Source organism: Prionailurus viverrinus, chromosome B3 (assembly GCF_022837055.1).
Source record: "Prionailurus viverrinus isolate Anna chromosome B3, UM_Priviv_1.0, whole genome shotgun sequence".
NCBI classification, from domain to species: domain Eukaryota; kingdom Metazoa; phylum Chordata; class Mammalia; order Carnivora; family Felidae; genus Prionailurus; species Prionailurus viverrinus.
In genome coordinates this window covers 129,071,909-129,095,620 of record NC_062566.1, presented here as the reverse complement: position 1 = coordinate 129,095,620, position 23,712 = coordinate 129,071,909, and the positions used below count along the sequence as shown (strand labels likewise).

The 23,712-nt window shown below is 41.9% G+C and overlaps 1 protein-coding gene across 5 annotated transcripts in view; it reads left to right on the top strand.

The window, feature by feature from the left end:
• Window positions 1–23,712, top strand: part of EFCAB11 (EF-hand calcium binding domain 11) — a 165,993-nt gene that overhangs the window by 26,109 nt on the left and 116,172 nt on the right. Inside the window, exon 6 of one of the 5 annotated variants that reach the window (XM_047863088.1) lies at window positions 18,178–18,353. The exons of the other annotated variants lie outside the window; for them this stretch is intronic. Within the exon in view, the coding sequence (XP_047719044.1) occupies window positions 18,178–18,244 (67 nt within the window). The 3' untranslated portion in view covers window positions 18,245–18,353. Of the gene's footprint in view, window positions 1–18,177; window positions 18,354–23,712 lie in introns of those variants that run through there. 5 annotated transcript variants of the gene reach the window in all.

Sequence of the window (23,712 nt, the reverse complement as noted above, 5' to 3'; positions counted from 1 at the left end):
TCTGAAATGGATGCCAGGCTCTGAGCTATCAGCACAGAGCCCGATGCGGGGCTTAAACCCACAAACGGTGAGATCAGACCTGAGCCGAAGTCAGATGCTTAACTGACTGAGCCACCCAGGTGCCCCAAACCTCAATGTATTTCTACACATGGAACATAGAATTATTATTTCAGTTTTCTTTTTCAAAAAGACAAGTGCCCACGTTTGCTGACTTTTATGTGTTAAACAGTCTCAGTAGGGACAACCTCATACCTCAAGTGTATTTTTGAAAAATACACTCAAATACACTTATCCCTTCCATGTAGAAGTAGAGTTTTAACAATGAGGGACAAACAACTTCTCAAAAGAAATCTGCGCTTCTGGGAGCATATTTTTGAACGTGAGTGTTTGGAAATGTGATTCTATTTTAAAACATGATTTGTCACCTATTAAAGCCCTTCACACCCGCATGTTCAATAAGTTGGAAACGGAACGTCCTAACCCAGTGGAAAAAAACCTTCTAAAGTTTCAGTGGTTTTAGAACACAATTCCTGAAGAGATAAAAATTGAATAACTTTAATAAGCTTTCAAGAGCAACTAATATCAGGAGAGATGGACATCAACTAGCTAAATTTCAGTTAGCAATAACAACAAAATAATGATTTTTAAAAAACCCCACAAAACACCCCTAAACCTTTTCCTTATAGGAGGATGGAATTGTAAATCAAGGGACTCAGTGTTATGGTGTCCCTTTCCTGTTTGGGTCCACATATCTTCATGAGGTATCTCTGACAGCCATTAAAACCAGGTATTAAAACAAATTGCTCAATCATAAAAGATTAAACTGAAATGTTCAGAAATAAAGTATATTAAATCACTTTGTTCTTATTAGTATTGTTAACAATTTTATTGACAGCAAAAAAATCATTTGCCACTAATAGTAAATATTTTTATCTTTAATTCTTCAGAATGTCTATATTATGACTTGCAATGTACATGCTATATTAATAGCACATGTGCATATAACCTGTAAATAACTGTATCACATGCCCCCAGATCTTATACTTCCTAGGGTTATGGATCAAAACAGTTTGGAGACTATAGCCAAACAAGACATTTTAGTTAATTGAAAGTGCCCATTTTAAACTCTCATTTTTGTTATTTTTTAGCACCATAGACCCTAAACCAGAATAAATGATGCATAATAAGCATTAAAGTTGTAAAACCAAATAAGGAGAGAAAAATAGTTCCTCTAAGTGTAGATTGAAGTAGGCCAAAGACCCAGAGATGTCTGTCTTCCACAAAACTCTGTTTCAGTAGTGCCAACAATTTTCTTTTTTTTTTTTTTAAAATGTTTGTTTATTTTGAGAGAGGGAGCGCACGTGGGCAGGGTGGGGGTGTGAGGGGAGGGGCAGAGAGGGAGAGAGAGAGGGAGAGAGAGAATTCCAAGCAAGGCTCCATGAGCCTGACCTGGGGCTCAATCTCACAAACCATGAGATCATGACAAGAGACAATATCAAGAGTCAGACACTTAACCAACTGAGCCACCCAGGTACCCCAACAATTTTCAAAAGTAAGGAAAAAAATCAGCTGCTGAGGCTGTTAGTAGTACAAAATTACATAATATTTCTAAGGTTGGACACTCAGTTTTTGCACACCTGGAGTAGAGTCTGACTTAATTGACCACTGTGAATGGAATTCATTACCCAGGTCCATAGTTACCCAAAAGAAAGCTGATATCCAAAGACACTAGAAGAAGACAGCCAGAGATGGAGAATCCTAATTAGAGTCATCTGTGGTGTGAATAACTGAAGAAATTTTCATTACCTTCCATTCACTTACTGCCATATTTTTCCTAAAGAAACTTCTAGAGATCAAGAATGGTCTCTTTTGGAAGTAGTTGTCCATATCACACCTTCATTTTTTAAGCCTGACCAACGAACCACAACAATAAAACCAGCCAAACAACCAATTCAAGAAGACAGACTTGGGGCATAAGGCATCAAAGAATCATTTTGGGTTTAATGTTGGATCATTCATTAAAGCGTCATAAGAGCTAAATGAGATACTTGTAGAAGGCTTGTGAATTGCTTTCTAAGTATTCTGGGAATGTTTACATTATTGATTTTATCATGAATAAAAGCAATGTGTTTTCTTTTTAAAAAAATTTTTAATGCTTATTTTTGAGCGAGAGAGGCTCAAACACAAGTGGGAGAGGGGCAGAGAGAGAGGGAGACACAGAATCTAAAGCAGGCTCCAGGCTCCGAGCTGTCAGCACAGAGCCTGACTTGGGGCTCAAACTCATAAACCATGAGATCATGATCTGAGCTGAAGTTGGGTGCTTAACTGACTGAGCCACCCAGGCACCTCAAAAGCAATGTGATTTTTAAAAATACATATTGTCAGGGTTTATAACACTCACATTTTTAATGGGTATATATAGTATAACATTTATGATTAGCAGTCATAATCTCTTGTTTTAGTCTTAATTCTACAGTTATGTGGATTCAAAGCTCACCTCCAAGCCTTGTGCCATAGTTTATGCTTAGCTGAAGTCTGTCCTCTAGTAGGGATCATGAGAACTGTATTCTCTGGTGTCTTTCGTGTTTCAAAATGTTGATATCTGGGCTATCTTTGCCCTTAAATAAAAATACATAGTGGATTGAACATTAGCATTTTTGAGTCACTTTCTTTTTCTTTGAGAATGCTGATTATGCTTACGTTGGAAGTCCTTTTAATTTAAAAAAAAAATTTTTTTAACATTTATCTATGTGTGAGAGACAGAGAGAGACAGAGCATGAGTGAGGGAGGGGCAGAGAGAGAGGCAGACACAGAATCTGAAGCAGGCTCCAGGCTCTGAGCTGTCAGCACAGAGCCTGATGCAGAGCTCAATCTCACGAACCGTGAGATCATGACCCAAGCCGAAGTCAGATACTTAACCTAGTGAGCCACCTAGGCACCCCAGAAGTCCTTTTAATTTTCTATTAGTGTCTCTTTCATTGGCTTGTTTTGCTCACTATATCTCATCACATATTTTCAGCAAAGTCTATTCTTTGTGCTGTGATCAATATGGCTTTTCTTTTTTCTCTGCTATGGTTTTATTTTTCTTTTATATTTCTTTCTTAAGTTATATACACTGATGTTTAATTTCCTTTTGTTATTTTGCTGTATCATAATGTTTTATAGTATCTCCCCTAAGCCTTTCTATACATACTTTCAATTCTTGTTTTACAGAGGTGTTTGTTTTATTAGGGGAAGCAATGGTTTTTGAGCTTTTATTTTTATTTTTTCAAAATGTATGTATTTTGTGGGGCGCCTGGGTGGCGCAGTCGGTTAAGCGTCCGACTTCAGCCAGGTCACGATCTCGCGGTCCGGGAGTTCGAGCCCCGCGTCGGGCTCTGGGCTCATGGCTCAGAGCCTGGAGCCTGTTTCCGATTCTGTGTCTCCCTCTGTCTCTGCCCCTCCCCCGTTCATGCTCTGTCTCTCTCTGTCCCAAAAATAAATAAACGTTGAAAAAAAAAATTAAAAAAAAAATGTATTTATTTTGAGAGAGACAGAGAGAGTGAGTGGGGGAGGGGCAGAGAGAGAGAGGGAGAGAGATAATTCCAAGCAGGCCCCACACTGTCAGCACAGAGCCCACTGCAGGGTTTGAACTCAAGAACTGTGAGATCATGACCTTAGCTAAAACCAAGAGTCGGACACTTAATGAACTGAGCCACCCAGGCACCCTGAGATTTTATTTTTAATTAGTGATTGCTTGGGGGCTGCTAAGTATAGCTTTTTTCACATAAATTAAAGAAACAAGTTTTCTACCACGGAAAGGGTTTTGAAGAACAAATTGCTGCTTAAACCAAGAGATGATACATTACACAAAAAACAAAGACAAAAATTGGTACTAGTTTATCTTATCTCTAAAGATATCATAAAATGTTTAATATATGGATTTCAAAACTTGAGAATCCTTTCAGGATTTGAAACTTTGCTTTCCACTTAGGACTGATAATCATGATTTGTGTACTAAAATAACTAAGGCTATATCAGAGGTGTTGTTTCATTATTCAGAAGTTCTTAGGGAATTCTTTTTTTGAAGAACTTTTTTTTTCTTTTTCCCTACCCACTACAAATGGCAGAAGAGTTTGAGAACTGTGGGTAGTATTGTTGGTGCAGTGGAATGAATGTGAGATAATAGGCTGTTTCTAGCACTAAAAGGTTAAAACAAAAAATACCTTTTGTCTTTAATACTGCTGGAACTTAGAGAAGATTTTATAGTGGTGGTGTTTTTGTTGTCGTTGTTGTTGTTGTTGTTGTTTTTAACATTCAGTGATCTTCAGTGCCTCTAACAGGTAGGATTAAAGCTATTTAACCTGGCTCTCCAAAATCTGATTCCTTTTCAAACTCCTCTTTCATTAGCCCCAAATTCCTGTGTTTCCCTTGGCGTAATGCTTGTTCCTTTGAATGTGTGATGTGTATTTGAACTTCATCCTGTTTCCCCTATTGGCAATGCCTTTCTGTACTTCCAACCTGCCCAGATTAGACCTATCTTTCAAGGTCCTGCTCAATAAAAGTTTCTTTTTCTTAATATTGAATATTCTTGTCTCCTTTCACTGAATTTTGGTACTATTTATGGTTGTATATTTTTTCACTTTCTTGATAAACAAAACGCAGCGTTTAGGATTATCTTCATAAGATACTGCAAACTCTTTGAGTTTATGAGCTTATCCGTAACCCGCTGGCTCCAGCATGTTGCCTCATGCGTTGTAGTTACTTAATAAATAACTGTTGGTTCATTGTCACTCCGAATATCCAGTGACAGTGAAATTCTCACTTGCGTTTTTTTTTTTTTTAATGGTTTAATTTACTTCTTCTAAACTAGGAAAAAGTACTTTAAAATGCAATCAGGAGCTTTGTAACCACATGTGGCTTTGCCTTCCATTTTTCTCTTTTTGCATGTGGTTTTCACAAATTAATCTCTGATGGCCTCTCTTTGCTTTATATTGTGGTCGCTTGCAATTCACAATTTAGCCTCAGCTGTTATCAAGGAGCTGGCTTAATGTTCTTTCCTGACTTTGCCTGCCATCAGCACCCTGTGATACTTCTGGCAGGCATTTTTCTCTGCATGGGTATATTTGCTCCTCCATGCCTAGGAGCCTTCTCCATCTCATTGTAAGCACTGAGATTTGCACTTTCCCACCACCTGTCAATTGGCGAAAAGCTCTGGGAAGCTTCTGCTTTCCAGCCATGAAATGAAATGTGGATGTGCAGAAGGCCCACTTCCTGACCCACTGTCTCAGGTTCTGAGTGTGCAGGCAGATTGCCAGACACTAATGTCATGTTGGAAATATCGAGGCTCCACGAGGCTCTCTAATCATGACCGGAGACATTTAAAGTTATATCTGATCATTTTGGTGTAAGAATCCCGTTCTTCATGTTACGTGGGAAGGTCAAAAAACAAAGAACATCTAACTCTCCTCTTCTGGTTATTAAACAATGGTCGAAAATAAGAGCATCACGACTCGTTGATTAATATGTTTTCAATGTCAAAGTTTCAGTGGGAGTAGGGGATTAGGAGGGATGGCTATCCTCTTGGCAGAAAGATCAGATATGTCTCCTATCGTGGCCATTATAGAGGCAAGGGTTGTCACGAACTTGGGTAAAATAGACTAACAGACAGTTCTGTTATGCTAAGTGGAAGAGAGTCTTACAGAGCCCAGGGCCCAAAAGGAAAGTCATTGAAGATAGCATTTCTTTTCCAATTTATTTGCATCTCTTTTGAAGTAATATTCCTATATTCTTTAGCTTTCTATAATTCCTTTCTGCCGATAGCACACTTGTTGCATAGCATTTTCTTGGACAAGAAAAAATTTCTCAGTCATTATTTTGTGCATCAGAACAATTCTCTTCTAACTGTAGTCATGTGACCTCAACAAGAGCACCATTCTTATAGTGAGTACCTACTGGCATGAATGTGATTATTGGCCCAGCAGTATCTACATGCTTCTGTGCCTAGAAAAGTATTAAAAAAGCCTAGAAATCATATGTCATTTTTTCGTAACCATGCATAGATAGTCATTACCAGCTATACCTATGTAAGTATAATGACCAAAGAAGTAGACTCACTGAGTTGCCAATTTTTATTTTACAAATGTTCCTACCTTCTCGGCAATGGTAATGCCTGAATTTTTATTTCACTCTTTGGTTTCAAAATCTTATTGCCAGAGATTTCCTTTTCTGATGATCCTCGTGCATATGGCTCCTGAGTGGACAGTATTAATGTGTGTGAGCTTTTCAGGCTGACCTCAGGATTTCCCCTCTCTGGGGATTTCACATGTAAAATATTGAATACAACTACTTAAAAAATCCAGCTATGGAAATAGATTCGAATCATTTTAAGAAAATCCCAGCTTTTCTGAAGGCTTTTAATTGATTTTTGTACCATGGAGAAAAATCTCCTTGGGGATCGAGTGCGGGCTTGGGGCATTTTCTTGAGTGGACACCATGCACCGAGGGCGGCCGGTGACCTGGCTGGAGACCGTGAATATAAATCAACATCAGCCTGGGGGGCCTGGTGGTAAGACAGGAGTCCAAGTCCGTATCTGAAGCGCTGGCCAATCAAACAAAAGGTGGTGAGTTGGGGAAAAGACTTCTATCCTTGCATTTGCAGATTGTCCGTTTCCCAGTATTTTAGAACTGGTGCCACAGGAATCGAAGCTCAGAATCTGGACAGGATACAGGTAGAGAAGAGCGATGGCCTCATTACGTAGATTTTCAAATAGAACATGCTATCTTGGTTTCTTTAGTTAAGCTAACTTCGTTTATGTTATCAAGGATATAGTATTTGATTGGAAGGAATATTTAATCCCTCTTACATTTCAGATATCCAGATTTTGCAGTCCTGTTTCATGTTAAACCCACCCAGATGCAAATTGTACTCACCTTCACAGCCCAGCTGTTAAGGGGGCACCGGGGTGGCTCGGACGGTTAAGCGTCGGGCTCTTGACTTCAGCTCAGGTCATGATCTCACGGTTCGTGCATTCGAGCCTTGTGTCGGGCTCTGTGCTGGCAGTGTGGAGCCTGCTTCGGATTCTTTCTCTCCTTTTCTCTCTGTCCCTCCCCTGCTCACATGCTGTGTCTCTCTTTCTCTCAAAATAACTAAATTAAAATAAAGTTCTTATCCTGAAAGTTGGCCCTACCCTACCCACCACCTTCCAACCCCCAAAAGGAAATTGTCTTCACCTTCTGCTTTAAACTTCTAATCTGTCATAAATATCTTTCTCCTTTATGCTTATTCATAGTTAATTTGGATACCTATAATCCAGTATTAGGGCACGAGCTTAATGTGAGCAGGCACAGAAAAGTGTTCACTATCACGCTAGAGACAGCACAGCGCAGTTTCGTACATGTTGAACAGATGACTCCATTTTATGTAAATGATGGCTTATGTAGCGAATGGGCTTTCTATTCTCTATGTTTTTTGCTTTGCTCTCTAAATGCTACACCCAGCGCCATATTAAGGTCACGTTGAGCAGTGAGCCCCAGGGCCGGGGAGCAGGAAGACTTGAGTTCTGGTCCCAGTTCTGCCACAAATCACCGCACCTCTCTGGCCTGCACTCCCCTCATCTCAGAAATGAGGGTGTTGTGTTATATTATCTGGCAGGCTTCTTCTAGTTCCAGAACCCGCTGGTGGGGTCATCTATCATGGAGAGTGGCATGGCAGTCTCCTTTATTTTCTCTGTGTATCACGGATATTATTCAGAAGCGACCGCCGCCTGAATACAGATGTGGTCTGTCAATGTGACAAAGACTGCTCTCAAGAGGAAATTACTGGGTTTGACAGCTATCCGACCCTGGGTTTGGTTTTTGAGGTGTCACTATAACAAGTGTTATGGCCGACGTATCTAATTCCTCATCTACATATATGGTCGAATACGCTGTTCCTGCTGTAATAGCATGAGGGCTATTTTTCTTTTACTCCAACTGTCACATAAGATACTGCTGCCATGGTTTCTTTCTTATGACCAAATGTTGCTAACCCTTTCAGTCATCCCTGAAGTTATTAATAGCCACACATCATGAATGTATTCATGCCATTTTCCTTTATAGAAAGAGGAATCCATTTCTTAGGCTTTTCTTTTGTAGTCGAGAGCTAACTTCTGGCTAAAACAATCCTAATGATACCGTGTGTTGTATTAGTAAAATAAGAAAAGCTCGTATTTAATAAAATAAATTTATATTTTACGTGAGATACTTAATATTATTTTAAGATGCGGAAAAAATAGGCTCAGGATTAGGAGTTCCACTTAAGAGTTCTGATTGTCCTTCTTATCTATCTCCTACAATGAAATTAAAATTTTCAGTACTGTGTTTTTACTGTGACATCAGGACCGGTGATTTGCCACCTCACGTCTAGCCATCTTATCTGCGTGCCTCCTACCCAGTCCTCCTCTATCAGGCTACCTTGAATAGACACACACTTGCCATTTAAAGAGCCTTCCAGTGACCAGCAGCATCAGCACCAAGGAGCTTATTAGCAACGCCTAATCTCAGGCCCCACTCCAAACCTACTGAGCCAAATGTGTTTACTTTAACATGATCCCTGAGTGATAGACACGCACGTTCACGTTGGAAAATCACTGGTTTACCCTTCCAGTTACATTTTGCATGAGGAAGATTAGCGTTACTTTTTCTTTTTTTAGCATTATTTTTTAATTTTACTTTTTGAATTCAGTAGTTTTTCATTGCCTGCCAGCTAACCCCTAGAGTCCTTGGCCTGTCATGCAAAGCCCCTACACGCACACACACACAGAGGCCTTGTGTGCCTTCTTAGCGTGTCTCCCATCGTTTTCTCAAATCAGAAATTCTCCACCATTCCGATCTGCCTGCCATGTACTGATTTTATCATTTCTCTTCTGGCATTTTTGCTGTTGCCAGGTTCACTGCCCTCTCTGCTCTGACTCCCTCATCCACATGCCTGAATGGCACCCATTCCTTAGAGCTTAGCTGAACTCTGTCTTCTATGTAGCCTTCCCTGAAGGCTAGCCAGCCCAGAAAGTTTCTTTACCTTCCTTAGAACTCCTGTAGCATTAAGGTATCTAATAATAGTAAGCACGATAATACTAGCCACTAACACTTACTGAGTATTTACTGTGTACCAGGCACTGTGTTGAATGAATCCCTGCAGGATCCTCATGGGTTAGGCCCTATCTGTCCTCATTTTATGGAGGGAAAAGTTTGGAGAGGTCACAGACTTGCTCAAAGTCACCGGCTGGTGAGTAATGGATCCGAGACTCAAACTCAGGCAGGTTAACTACCAAGCTTGTGCTGTTACTCACTGTTATATTCCCTTCTCTCTTCTTTTAATGGTATAATCGCCCTGAGGACAGGAGCCATGCCTTTTATCCCCACAATACTGAGCATAAACATGAGGAAGCAAGGCACACCTGCTCTGCCCAGAAATGCTCTTGTTAAATCAGTTGCATGATGAAATAGCTTTTCTCTGTTCATATGAATTGGTTTGGTTTGGATTGTTATACTTGAGACTTCATTGGGTTATCTGCACTATAAACAAAAGGAATCCTTGACAAAATATACAAAAGGAAGCTGATGTAGTGTTTTATCACATGAAACCGGAGCATTCATCCCAGTTCGGGTTGCTTTGGTAGGAACCCATGTGTTACGCATTTTGCCTTGGGAATTACATCATAATAGTGTTTTGCCAAATAAGCTGTGAAAGCAAAAAAAAAAATTCTTTTAATGACATATGGGTTTTTATCATTTTAACTGGGGTGGGGGTGCTAATCCAAATCCATGATTGTCTCTTGGTAAGGTAGGATTCTGCTCTGGTTCACTCAGAAGACCTTTCTCATCAGTAGCTGTGAGTTCAGCATTGTGTTTTATCATTTCTGGCTTGACCACATTATCTGCTTGGCTGCAATCTGCTGCTAGAGACAATCGGGTGAAGTAGTAATTAAATGCACCATGGACTTCGCGTGGCACCTCTTAGTTCCTGTTCTTTCCCTCGCCTCTGCCTGTCCCAGTGCCTAAGTTGACCCCAGGAGAGGCAGGGTAGGCCCTAATACGGATAAAACTTTACCTTTTTAAAAAATTGAAGTGGGGCGCCTGGGTGGCACAGTCGGTTAAGCGTCCGACTTCAGCCAGGTCACGATCTCGCGGTCCGTGAGTTCGAGCCCCGCGTCAGGCTCTGGGCTGATGGCTCAGAGCCTGGAGCCTGTTTCCGATTCTGTGTCTCCCTCTCTCTCTGCCCCTCCCCGTTCGTGCTCTGTCTCTCTCTGTCCCAAAAATAAATAAACGTTGAAAAAAAAATTTTTTTTTTAAATAAAAAATTAAAAAAAAAAATTGAAGTGTGGGGCGCCTGGGTGGCTCAGTCGGTTGAGCGTCCGACTTCAGCTCAGGTCACGATCTCGCGGTCCATGAGTTCGAGCCCCGCGTCGGGCTCTGGGCTGATGGCTCAGAGCCTGGAGCCTGCTTCGGATTCTGTGTCTCCCTCTCTCTCTGCCCCTCCCCCGTTCATGCTCTGTCTCTCTCTGTCTCAAAAATAAATAAACGTAAAATAAATAAATAAAAATAAAATAAAAATAAATAAATAAATAATTGGAGTGTAATTAACATACAGTGTTAGATTAGTTTCAGGTATACAATCTGATTCAGCAATTCTATACGTTACTAGGTGCTCATCATGAAAACATACTCTTAATCCCCTTTGTCTATTTCACCCATCTCCCCACTCGCCTCCCCTGTGGTAGCCACTAGTTTGTTCTTTGTGTTTGAGTATCCAACTCTTGATTTTGGCTCAGGTCATGATACTAGGATGGAGAGATACAGCCCCACGTCAGGCTCTGCACTGAGCGCGGAGCCCGCTTGAGATTCTGTCTGTCCCTCTGCCCCTCTACCCCGATCACACTCTATCTTAAAAAAAAAAAAAAAAAGAGAGAGAGAGTCTATTTGTCTCTTTTTTTCTTTGTTTCTGAAGTCGCATGTTGAGTGAAATCATATGGTATTTGTCTTTCTCTGACTGACTTAGCATTATACTGTCTAGATCCATCCATGTTGTTGCAATGGCAAGATCTCATTCTTTTTTTTATGGCTGAGTAATGTTCCATTGTACGTGTATACCGCATCTTTTTTTTTTTTTTAATTTAAATTTTAGTTAACATGCAGTGCAGTATTGGTTTCAGGAGAAGAATTCTGTGGTTCATCACTTACGTACAACACCCAGTGCTCATCATAATAAGTGCCCTCCTTAGTACCCATCACCCATCCAGCCCGTTTCCCATCCTACCTCCGTCCATCAACCCTCATTTTGTTTTCTATCACTAAGACTGTGTTATGGTTTGTTCCCCCACCCCTTTTTTGTCCCCCTCCCATATGTTCATCTGTTGTGTTTCTTAAATTCTACATGAGTGAAATCATATGGTATTTGTCATTCTCTGAATGACTTACTTAGCATAATACACTCTAGCTCCATCCACATCATTGCAAATGGCAAGGTTTCATTCTTTTTGATGGCTAATATTCCATCAAGTATATCGACCACATCTTTATCCATTCATCATTCGATGGACACGTGGGTTCCCTCCATAGTTTGGCTATTGTAGATAATGATGCTATAAAATTTGGGGTGCATGTATTCGAATCTGTATTATTGTATCCTTTGTATAAATACCTAACGGTGCAATTGCTGGGTCAGAGGGTAGTTCTATTTTTCGTCTTTTGAGGAAACTCCGTCCTGTTCTCCAGAGCAATTGCACAGTTTGCATTCCTGCCGACAGTGCAGTAGGGTTCCCCTTTCTCTGCATCCTCACCAACACGTGTTGTTTCTTGTGTTGTTAATCCTGACAGGTGTGAGGTAGTATCTCACTATGGTTTTGATTTGTGTTTCCCTGATGCTGAGTGATGTTGAGCCTCTTTTCATGTGTCTGTTCATGTAGCTTGAAACCCAGAATTGTGATGCCTCTGGTTTTGTTTTTCTTTTTCAGGATTGCTTTGGCTATTCGGTGCCTTCTCTGGGTCCATACAAGTTTTAGGATTGTTTGTTCTAGCCCTGTGAAAAATGGTGGTGGTATTTTGATGGGGATTTGCATTAAACGTGTAGATTATACTGGGTAGTATAGACATTTTAACAACGCGTGTTCTTCCATGAGCATGGAATGCTTTTCCGTTTCTTTGTGTCCTCAGTTTCTTCCATAAGAGTTTGATAGTTTTCAGAGTACAGATCATTTACCTCTTTAGTTAGGTTTATTTCTAGGTATTTTGCTGTTTTACACCCCATTTTCTTTCATCTATGAAGTTGGGTTGCTTCCATATCTTGGCTATTGTTCATAGTGCTTCAGTAAAATAGGGGCGCATATATCTTCTGGAATTAGTGTTTTTGTTTTTGTGGGGAAAATACCCAGTGGTGGAATTACTGGGTCCTATGGTAATTCTATTTTTAACTTTTCAAGGAACCTCCATACTGTTTTCTGCAGTGGCTGCACCAATTTGTGTTTCCACTGACAGTGTACAAGGGTTCTTTTTTCTCCACATCCTCGCCGACACTTGTTATTTCTTGTGTTTTTGATTTTACCATCCTGACAGGTGTGGTTTTGATTTGCATTTCCCTGTTGATGAGTCACGTTGAGCATCCTTTTATGTGTCTGTTGGCCATCTGTATGTCTTCTTTGGAAAAAGGTCTATTCAGATAACCTTTACTTTTCCCAGTCCTCTCTCCTGCTTATCACTCACCTCGACCCCCACCCTCGTCTATGGAACTTAGGATTTTAGGATCCCAGAACTAGTTACTGGTGGCTGAACATGGCTGTTGGAATCTTGGGCTGGACCCCACCATTCTTTCTCCCCCAGTGTATCTGCATTTTCCGCCTCAGTTGTTTTTGGCTGCAACTAAGCCCCCGGAATGTTTAACACCACTTTCCCCTCCTTATCTTCACTTGTAGTCTAGCCTCAGGCTGAGCCTCTGTGGAGGGGGCTTTGGTTTTGACCTGCCCACAGCCCGGTATTGCAGAACCCGTGCTCTCAAGTGGCCTTAGGTAGTTAGTTGGACCTGCTCCTTGCCAGTCTGTGACCTGGAACCAGCTGACCATTTGTCTTCTTTGTCCAATGCTTCCACCCCCTCCCCCAAACACACCATGGTACGTTTCCCTCTCCCTCTCCCATCCAGAGTAATGTCTGTGAACTCTATGTCCACCTTCCTGGATCCCGGTTCTTAGATCCCCTGCTGCCTGCTTTGGTCCTCTGATGGCCAATCCCAGAATGGGACCACATTCTCAGTTCAGGCAGAAACTGCTGTACCTACTTGACCACAGTGTTTGGCACACTTCTGTACACAGTTTCGCAGCCCTGGTCCTGTGTAATTCCAGAATGCTTTCCTTTCCATGCTCAGGTTTGGCGTTGCTGTCACTCGAAGTCATATCCTGCCCTTATTAGCATCCAGGAGAACTTGGTCTCATCTGTCTTTGATTTCCTGTTTCAGGGATAGCAAATTGTTGGCAGGAGAGTCAGCATCTTCTCCTGGACCCACGGCCTGTACTCACCTGAGGGGCCTCAGAACTTTTGGCATCACACCCTAAGCCAGTTCCTCAGCATTGTCACACACGATCAGATCAACTTGCTCTCTGTCATCGTTGTACCAAAACTTTCCTTCTGCTCTGCAGGTGAGCTTGCCTTTCTGCTTCATGGACAGGGCCGTGGCCTCTGCCCGGGTTATGTCTCCTGCCTCCTCTTTGCCCCCAAAGCTCTCAATTTGCTTTCAATTCTAGTTGTAAGGAAGAGGATCTCTTCTGTTTTTCTAATCTCTCTGTTTTTCTGATCTCTTTTTCTAATTCCCCTCCTTTGTTCTGATCTCACCCCCTCCCCTTTTTCTGATCTAAGACCTTTCTCCATCCGCCATTCCCTCTCCTGTGTGTATAACTTCCATAGCTGTCTGCACACATACTCTAATCCCCCAGCCTAGAAAGCTGCCCCCACCACCTAAGTCCCTCCAGGTAGCTCCCCCTGTTCTTTTTCTCAGGTTTCATTCTTGTCAGCCTCTCAGGGTGTTGAGCATCTTGCCAGGGAACCCTGTCCTTGATGCTCAGACCCCCTCAGCTTTCCTGGCCTGTATCCGTCCATTCTCCCGTTCATTAAACACCTGCTAGAGTCATCTTCCTGAATCCGTGCAGTGATCCTACACATCACCTCTTACTCATACCCATTCTACAGATAAAGCTGAGGCCCTTTATTGCTAATTTCAAGCCATACTGGACCTAATTCTCAATTATTTTATCTTTTGGTTAAAGAAGAAAACTGATGGGGTGCCTGGGTGGCTTAGTCGGTGAAGCATCCGACTTCAGCTCAGGTCATGATCTCACAGCCCATGGGTTCGAGCCCCGCATCAGGCTCTGTGCTGACAGTTTGGAACCTGGCGCCTGCTTCAGATTCTGTGTCTCCCTCTCTCTCTCTCTGCCCCTCCCCCTCTCATGCTCTGTGTGTGTGTGTGTGTGTGTGTGTGTGTGTGTGTGTCAAACATAAACATTAAAAAAAATTTAAAGAAGAAAACTAACATGGGAAACTCACAAATAATAAAAACATTTTATTTGATGGCACTCATGTTGCTGGTACTTGTTAATGGTCATGTGTTTTTCTTACACCTCAAATTTATATCTTTTGATTTAAGAATACCACTGCCTGATAATGGTAGAGTAGGCTGAATTTGCAGTTAAAATAAAATATCTGAACACACTTAGCCTTTAGTATCATTCAGGAATTATGTTAAAGAACCTATGTAGGAACAAAAATAGAAGCTACAAAATGTATTTCTCAACCCAAGTCAATATTATTGTTGAGGTTTCTTGTAACCCATTCATGACTTCCAACAGAAATCTTCTCTGCCTTGGAGATGGCATGGCAAGGCTCCAACCCAAGGAGAGGAGAGGAGAGGGCCATAGAAAAATCACACTCTCACTCCCTTTTTGCAGAAATTTAACTGTGTTTGATGGAGTATTCAATGAATACATGAACGAATGAATGAACGAGTAAACAAGTGAGCGAAGGAATAGAATGAAATTGATCAAAGTTTGCATCTTCAAATTATGTGTTAAATTGGGTAGAGCATCAGGGGCACCTGGCTGGCTCAGTCGGTGGCACCTGCGACTCTTGATCTCAGGGTCATGAGTTTGAGCCCCATGTTGGGTGTAGAGATGACTTAAAAAAATTGGGTAGAGCATCTGCTGGTCCTCAGTTTTATCTGAGACTATTACACATTGTCTACTGGGCTTTCAATTGCAGATTTAGACTCAGAGAGTTTAAAAAATATGAACTTGACCACACATTTGTATGGAACTGCTATCATCATAAAATTATTACAGTAGTTTCAGACTCTATCATAAAGCTTTTAGTAGAACTCTACCATCGGAGTGAGATTTGATTAATTGGACGGAACCTTCTTTTTCTTTCTCTCTTGTGCATTGCCTTGTAGAGTAGTAGAAAAGTTTCTGTAGTGACCAAATTTGTTACAGTATTGTTACAGTGCCATTCATTCTGCAGGTTAGAAGTTGGTCCTGACGACAAGCTGCTCGATGTACTTTTCATGGACAAATTGGTTGTTTGGGGGAAATCACCAGACTTAGTTCTTCAGGAATATTTATTTTCACTGACTGATTTCATTGTATGGAGATCAGATTTGAACCCTAAGGGCTTAGTTGTGCTCTCTTTGTACTGTTATTCATTGCTAGATGTGGTTCAGTTAAACAGGAAGGAAAGATAAATGGAAAGATAGTGGTGTATATATATGCATGTCAGATGCAAATCAGGAATCTTGGTGGAAAACTCAAAAGTTTTTATTTTATTTTTTTAATAATTTTTTTAAAATGTTTGTTTTTGAGAGAGAGCACAAGCAGGATTGGGGCAGAGAGAAAGGGAAACATAGAATCTGAAGCAGGCTCTGGGCTCTGAGCTGTCAGCAGAAAGCCCAACACGGGGCTCAAACCCATGAGCCATAAGAACATGACCTGAGCCAAAGTTGGATGCTTAACTGACTGACCACCCAGGTTCCCCTAAACTCAAAATTTTTAAAAGTGAAATTACCTCCTCAATCATTTTTATTCCCAATTAAATTAGTGTTTGATATAAACACTATAGGCTAGTGTAGTATTCAGGACCATTTAGTTTCCTCTCTCTTTTAGTTTCAGATTTTCATTGTAGTTCTTAGTCTTTGTGTTTTGAGGGTGCGATTACGGTGTAAGAAATCAAATTAGTGTTAGTGGGTAGATTCAGTTTTCCCTAATGACTTACTAACCACAATATATCTCCTTCTTATGTAAAAAAGCCAAAGTGGATTACTACTTATTTGACTGACAAGGAAAGGCATTTCTAATTTTATTTAGAAGCTGAAGTAAATTACTTTACCACAAATTAAATGTGAAATAAACATATGATCCTCTCTTAATGAACAAAGCAGGCTGAGAACCAAACAAGTTTGTAGTAGATCTCTTTAGCCAGCTGGTGGTGCTAAAAACTCTGATAAGAAACTAATTGGAAAGAGAGGAGGTTAATCTGGAGCCTTCCTTAATAAATGTTATGTTATTAGTTTTTGAAAAATTAGTACCACAAGTCTATGTATTAGTACCAAAGTATTACATCTTCTAAGCTTAGGAAGCAACCCAAATCTCTTGGATAGACAGCAGGATACATTTCTAGTAAACTCTTGTAAAAATGTCATTGGCTCCCACAGTATTCACATATTGGAAATTACGTGGTCGTGTAACATCTGGCTTCATCCTGGAAATAGCCTTTAGCCTGTTGTCTAGGGAATTGAAGTATGGACAATAATGCATGTCCGAGAAGCGTATCTCGTTCTTCTTACGATCCAAATTTAGACTTGAGAAATATTGATTACTACTTTTTACCCTTAACATGCTTCTTAGGGCTAGGTTTTTTGCTTAGCTCTTTTTAACCCCTTGTTTTTTTAATGCCAAAGAAGTCCAGTAGAGCGATAGTCTGTTCCTTGAATGTGTCCTGAGATGCAGGTAACAGATCAGAGAGGCCTTAGAGTCAGGGAGAGCAGGTTTTGAATTTCCCCACGCATTTCATAACCGTCTTCCTGTAGTCACTTACGTACATTCTTTTACAGCTCGGGTGTAAACATCTTTTTCCCCAGAGTTGGCATAAGCATTAAATGAGACAATGAGTGCTCCTTGGGTGTTGTTTCCCTGTGCTGCCCTCATTCGAGGCGCAGGCTGGGACTCAGTCATCTGAGCCTCTGCTCTCCCCTGGACTTAGCCAGGCCTGAGGACAGCAGGTCCTCTTTGGGTCTGATAATGCCTCGTGCCCCACTAATGAAACGATATTTCTAGGTTGTGAAGTTCCACAGGGGTTTTGTAGACTCACTGGCTCACAGAAGAGATAGTTGATCTGGTTTTCAGACATGTCCCTCTCTATCCTGGTGATACTTACCTGTAGGTCAAAATCTGCCTAAGCATTGAAGACTGGGGAAGGGAATACAAGATTGCTGAAAGCTGTAGCAAAAGGTGGTTCCTCAGAGTTGGTTTATCCATTCATTTGTTTGTTTCACTCTTCTTGAGACTTACTGTTCCAAAGATGAACTCCAGAAAAGCTTCAAAATATCTCTAAGAGCTGCAGCCTTCAAGAAGCAGGATGCTTCCTGCTTGGCAGGAACTGATAGGAAGCCCTTATCTGTGTAACAGGAAGATTATTTAAACATTCTTTACAATGTTAGGGGCACCTGGGTGGCTCAGGTGGTTAAGCGTCAAACTCTTGATTTCAGCTCAGGTCATGATCTTATGGGTTTGTGAGAACGAGCCCCACATTGGGCTCAGTGCTGGTGGTGCAGAGCCTGCGTGGGATTCTCTCTCTCCCTCTCTGTCTGCCCCTCTCCTGCTCACACACACTCTCTCAAAATAAATAAACTTTAAAAACCTTCTGTATAATGTTATAAAAATCAGTTATAAGATTACAAATTTTTTAAAACTTTTAAAAACTCTGAGAATAAAATTTATTTAATTTTCCGCAGCATATTCTGCGTATAGAAGTTTGAAACAAGTTGGCAGAGGTTTCGTTGTGATGGTAGAATCATTAAACCCTATTAACTAATAGTATGGCTGTGTAAGGTACGTAGTTTTTAGAAAGGGCACAGCTGCTATCTTTGGTTAGAGCTCATTGATTCGGTCTTTGCTTTTCTTTGATTTAAAGATCACAGAATTGTGGCATCGAATGGTGGCAGAGTCTTGAGACGTCAGGTACACCATCTCTCTCATAGCTAAGAAGATGGAGGTCAACGAACTTAATGGCTTACCCAAGGTTACAGAGACCTGGATCAAAACTCCGGTCTCCTGACTCCCAATTCAACCAGTGTGTTCTTTTTCTGTCCTAACTTCTACACAAGGAGTTATTTTCAGTGTAAATAAAAGCAAGTGTGTGTATGTTCAGCCTTCATAAACTTTCATACTAAACACAGAGCATTGTTTCTGCCCGGTTATCACAGTGGAAACTTTGTATCCAAGACAGCTAATTAAGATGCTCCTACCTACATTTTGGAGTAGAGTTAGGGGAGGGCCAGGAGGCACATCATAACACACAGTTCTCAGAGCAAACAAGTGCCTGTGTCTGTTACCCTTACAGAAGCAGGCGGGGTTTTCATTCCCCGTCTGCCTTACCTGCTCTGCTCCTCATCTCTGGCTAGATGAATGACATCCCCTGCTGCAGGTGTATTAGTAATTTCTGAGTTTGTTCCCCACTAAAAATGACCTCATTGTTTTGTGCTTCTTTTCCATACTTATACAGTAACAGGAAAATAAACCAGCTCTGAGTACAGCCCACAGCAGAAATCTTGTGCTCTTTATGCAAGTTTGATTTATAGACGTGTACTGCAGAGCAGAGTGACTATGAAACATTCATCTTCCCACTGCTAGTTGCCATGGAAATCAAGTACACAGAGCAGTGTCATTCCAGTCCTGGTGATGCCCGCAGTAGTTTATTCCTTTGTTGTTCTCGTTTCTTAAGCAACAGCCTCGCATTCTTTCATCGTTACAATTAATCATGCACGCAAGTTTTTATCTTTCATCTCAAATAGAAAGTACTAAAAATGTCTGACAAAAATAGGGAGAATTTAAATACCCTTGTGGCTTTAAATATGCATTTGTGATTTTCCCCCTCAGTCCCATTGGAAAATAGGTCATGTAGAAAAAAAAAAAAGCACATATTAATGTACAGAAATTTCAATCAAGAGAGCAATAGAGAAATCTGAGCAAAAAGCAATGCTACGCTCAGGAAATCTTCAGGAGCTTCAGACTCTTGGGCCTCCCGGTGCTTGGAACTAAATAAGTCTGCATTTTGGGTAATGCCAACCAAAAACAGCCCTTGAGCTATATATTATCACCTCTCCTTTTGTTTTGTTTAGTTAGCCTCCTTATGAGTTTGAACAACCTGAATATTTGCTGGATAGATGATGGTAGATTTTTTAAAGAGTAGGGAGGCTTTTTTCTTTAAAGGTTAATAAAGTTCAAGATTTTTTTACAGAGTAAGTAAAAGGAATTCTGGTTATTCTTCCTTTTTTTTTTTTTTTTTTTTTTTTTGCCCCAGTTTAACTTAACGTAGTTCATAGTACCTACCATGCCAACAATTAGTAAATATTTGCCAATTATCTGCCTTATTTCATGGAGCTTCTGGCCAAGTCTCTTGGTTAAGAGAGCATGTTTGGAGTAAGTGTTCCTTTGCTTGTTGGCTGGGAGACCTTTGAGAAATATCTCAATTTACCTTGGTTCCCTTAACTGTAGAGTGTGCAGCTATAAATTAGGATAATAATGGGTTGTTGATAATAATTCTTGCAAAGCACCTAGCTCCTTGCCTGGCACAATATGAATGCTCCAGTGGGGGATAGTGGTGGTGGTGGTGATGGTTATTACTGGTAAGATTACTGCTCTCACTGCTGTAACTATGCCAGGCCAGGGCTGATTGCTAACATGTGGAGTGAGACTCCCTTGATTTCATCCCCAAAGCCCAGGACTCTGTCTTTAGGGTCGAGTTCACAGGTGATTGCCAGTGCTGTTACTTGGGCTGTATAGACTCCTTTTAGCTCAACACTTTGTCTCCTAGGATTTTGGTATTGACAGGGGTATTGACAGTGGGCCTTTTATCTGCAAATTGGCCATCAATGTCAATGTTGCAAGTTTCTGTGACTGGACCTGTTTCTTACAAAGGGCTGTGTTGGGATGGAGGTGGGGGGAGTGGGCTACCTGCTCCTGTCTTGCTAGGGGAAGGTTCTAGTGTTTGTCTACAGAGCCTGAAATAGCCTCTGATCTGCCGTCTCTCCACCCTAAAGCTCCCGTGTTGCTTTGCAGTGGCTGCAGCCCTCCTTCAGCCCTTCTAGAATTGAAGTTTTCTGAACGGGTGGCAGACGCTTTCTTTGTTGAAATTCACTCTCCTTGGCAGTCCTCCAGGGCACACGGCAATGCCTATTTATTTGATTTAGCTTTTGTTTGGTTCGCCTTGTATTTGGTCTGTTTTGCTTTGTGCAGATCTTTTTCTCTCCAAATTTTCATGTTTCGATTCCTTGGACCTCATTTCTATTTATTTTGCTGGCTGGCTTCGTAGTATTGCTAAAAGTTGTTTGCTTTAAGCGATCACAAAATGAGTAGCCTTAGATTCATTGGTCTTTTCTCTCGCCAGCCTGATCCATAGCATGGGAAGTAGCTCACTTTTGTTAATGATAAGAACAAAATGGCCTTTGTGTTTTCCCCTTTGCCACATCCTAATACTATACCACAGTGTCCCCAGTTCTCTTTCTTTGTCGTTTCCTCTCCCCTAGCCAGTAGGCTCATGTCAGTTTTGAAAAAGAGACAGTAGTTGAACTCTTCTGAATCCTGTTTTCTCCCTTCCCGGGTGTCCTTCCTGCTTCTTCCCACAGGTGAAAGACGCTAAAAGTCAGACTCTCATATCTTTCGTGTGAAGCTCTCAACACTCAAAGTGACATGGGTACTCAGAATACACCTAATACATTTTTTGTAAAGAACTACTACCATTTAATTTAAAAAAAAAAAAAAAGAAAGAAAGAAAGCTATACACCACACCCCACCACCCCAAACAGGCAATTCATAGAAGAGGAAACCAGAAGAGATGCGCAAACACAAGGAAATACAATTTCACACCTACCACATAAGCAAAAATGTAAAAGTCTGACGATATCCCAGAACACTTACACATTGCTGGTTGGGATGACTGCATTGGACACAGCGTGTACAGCTTTCAAATCGGCAACTGAAATTTAGACCCTCTGTGGATACTTGGTAATGTTTCCAGATCCTCCCTGGATGCCTGATCGTATGTGTGGTCCTCACCGTATACTTAACGTGCAACATGACTCCTGTCTTCTTGCCCCCAGTCACGTTAGGAGGGGTCTCTGCCCTGTGCACTTCTGTCCTCAGACTTATGTCTTTTTCTGTCTTAGAAATAAATATGTGTTATCATCTACTGCTTTGCAGACACTGGGAGGATATGAAAGGAAACAAGACAAGCACTGCCCTGCCCTCGAGGAGCTTATAGTCCAGTTGGCGAAATAGGTAGTTAGTATCCAAGATGGTTAATCCTGAAAGGTGACTGCAAAGCATTATGGGAATGTACGCAAAGGATGCCTAATGGGGGCTGAGGATGGACATGGGGCTGACTTCAGAGAAAGCGATCGCCAGTGTGAGAGTGAAGGATGGAAATAGGCAGGGAGGGAGAGAGTGTCCTACGCAGAATGCATCTGCAGAGGTCAGCAGCAGAGCCTGGCGATTCTACCAGCTGAGAGTTCCTCCACACAGCTGGTCTGTTACTGAATCCGCTCGCTCTCGTTTGTCCGGGTGGGTGGGTGGCTAGGGCCAGAAGGCTAAACACAGAGTGATGGGGCTGGAAAGGTAGCCACAGGACAAATCATGGAGGGTTTGTACATTTCAGGAAGTTTGAACTTTGTCCTGAGGACAATGGAAAATCATTGACAAAGTAGGGAAGTGACGTGATCAGATTTGTGGTTTGCAGTGTGGAGAGTGGATTCAGATGTGGCAGACATAGCTTCCTTCTATCAGGGTTGATCCCAGGGACCACCTTCCCATACTCCTCTTCTCCTTAACCCCACTGCGTGTCCTGATCAGCAGTCCGGCTTCTTGCAGTTTCCTGATTAGCACAAAGACTTGCCCTAAACTCTAACCTCTTTCTAGCTTCCTGTCCTGAAACCCAGAACTCTGCCTTCTCCTAAGCTTCTAGCTGCACTTGTGCTAAAATAAATGAGTCATCTGGGACATCCACTAGATTATCATCGTGTGGCCCGGAGAGTCCATTACTTTGCTGACTAGCTTGGGTCCCCGGGGACGTGGAGGCCAACTTGGATGTAACCTGAGCTTTGACTCCTGAAATTCATTGCAGTTCACACACTTGGCCTTTCCTGCCCAACCAGACCAGGTCAGACTTGACCTGGGAGAATTCCTGTAGCCTCTTATTTCACTAGCTATTCCACGCTGGTTTCCATTACACTCCCATGTAGGACAATAAAAATGAGAAGAGGGATTGAAGTGAGATGAATTGAACTAGCCAACAGACTTTGGGGAAGTTACTTGACCTCTGTGTGTGTCGGTCACCTCATGTGTAAAATGCAGTTATGAGAGAACGTACGTCACGGAGCTGTTTGGGGGTCGTACGAGGGACCACATGGGAGGACACTGCGCGCGGCCCCTAATAGGCACCCACCGTTCATTAATGTTTTAGTGAAGGTGTCCGGCCCATCATAGAGCAAGAAACAGGAGAACATAAAAGGCTTTTGAGTTCAGGAATAATTTGCCACCACCGAATGGATATTCATCTCGAAAGGTCTTCTCCGCCTCTCCACTGCGGATAATGGAGAGATGACGTAATACTACCCCCCCCCCCCCCCCCCCCCGCCCAGTCAGGGGTCCTGACCAAGTTGGCTTCATTTCAGATCTGAGATTTTATTCTGTTGATTTTGTTCCAGAGATCGGCTGCATTTTCGTGAAATGAAATCCCCTGTGCATTTCATCAATTGTGCTTTCTTCCAAAAGACAGTCACGATATTTGTCTCAACTTTATAGTTTGAGCCTCCCAGGACCAGCCTTTCTTGCTTCTTAATAGTGATAATAACAGCCACTAGTTGATCAGAGAGTAGATGACAACTCTCTCTCTCTCTTGATTCATTCCACAAATGAGTTCCATGTGTCAGGCACTAAAGAGGGTCCCTTCAGGTCTATAAGAGCAAATCAGACAGGACAGTCTTTCAGGGAGTGACTGTAAGATTAGGTAGAAAACAGTACCTACTGCAGAAGCACAGAAAGCTGAGAGGATTTAATTCCAGCCAGGGCAGTCGCAGACTTTAGCAACGGAGTCCGGATTTGAAAAACCCTGGGAGGAAAGGCACCCAGAGAGAGAGAGAGAACAGCACAGACGGTGAGAGGATGGAGGGGAGTGGGAGGCAGTGGTCGCGAGGACGTGATAAAATAGTGAACACGACGCGGGTGCCAAGCCCTGTCCCCAACCCTTTGCTTGTCGTTAACTCCTTTGATCCTCACAGCAGCCTGGGAGGTGGCGACTGTTATTCCTCCCATTTTGCAGATGAGGAGACCAAGGGGGGCAGAGCGGCTGGGTGACTTGGCAAAGGTCACCTGAACGGACAGAAATTGGCCCTGACCCAGGCAGTCTGACCCCAGATTGGAAGCGCAAATAAGCACATCCGTCATGCAAGGG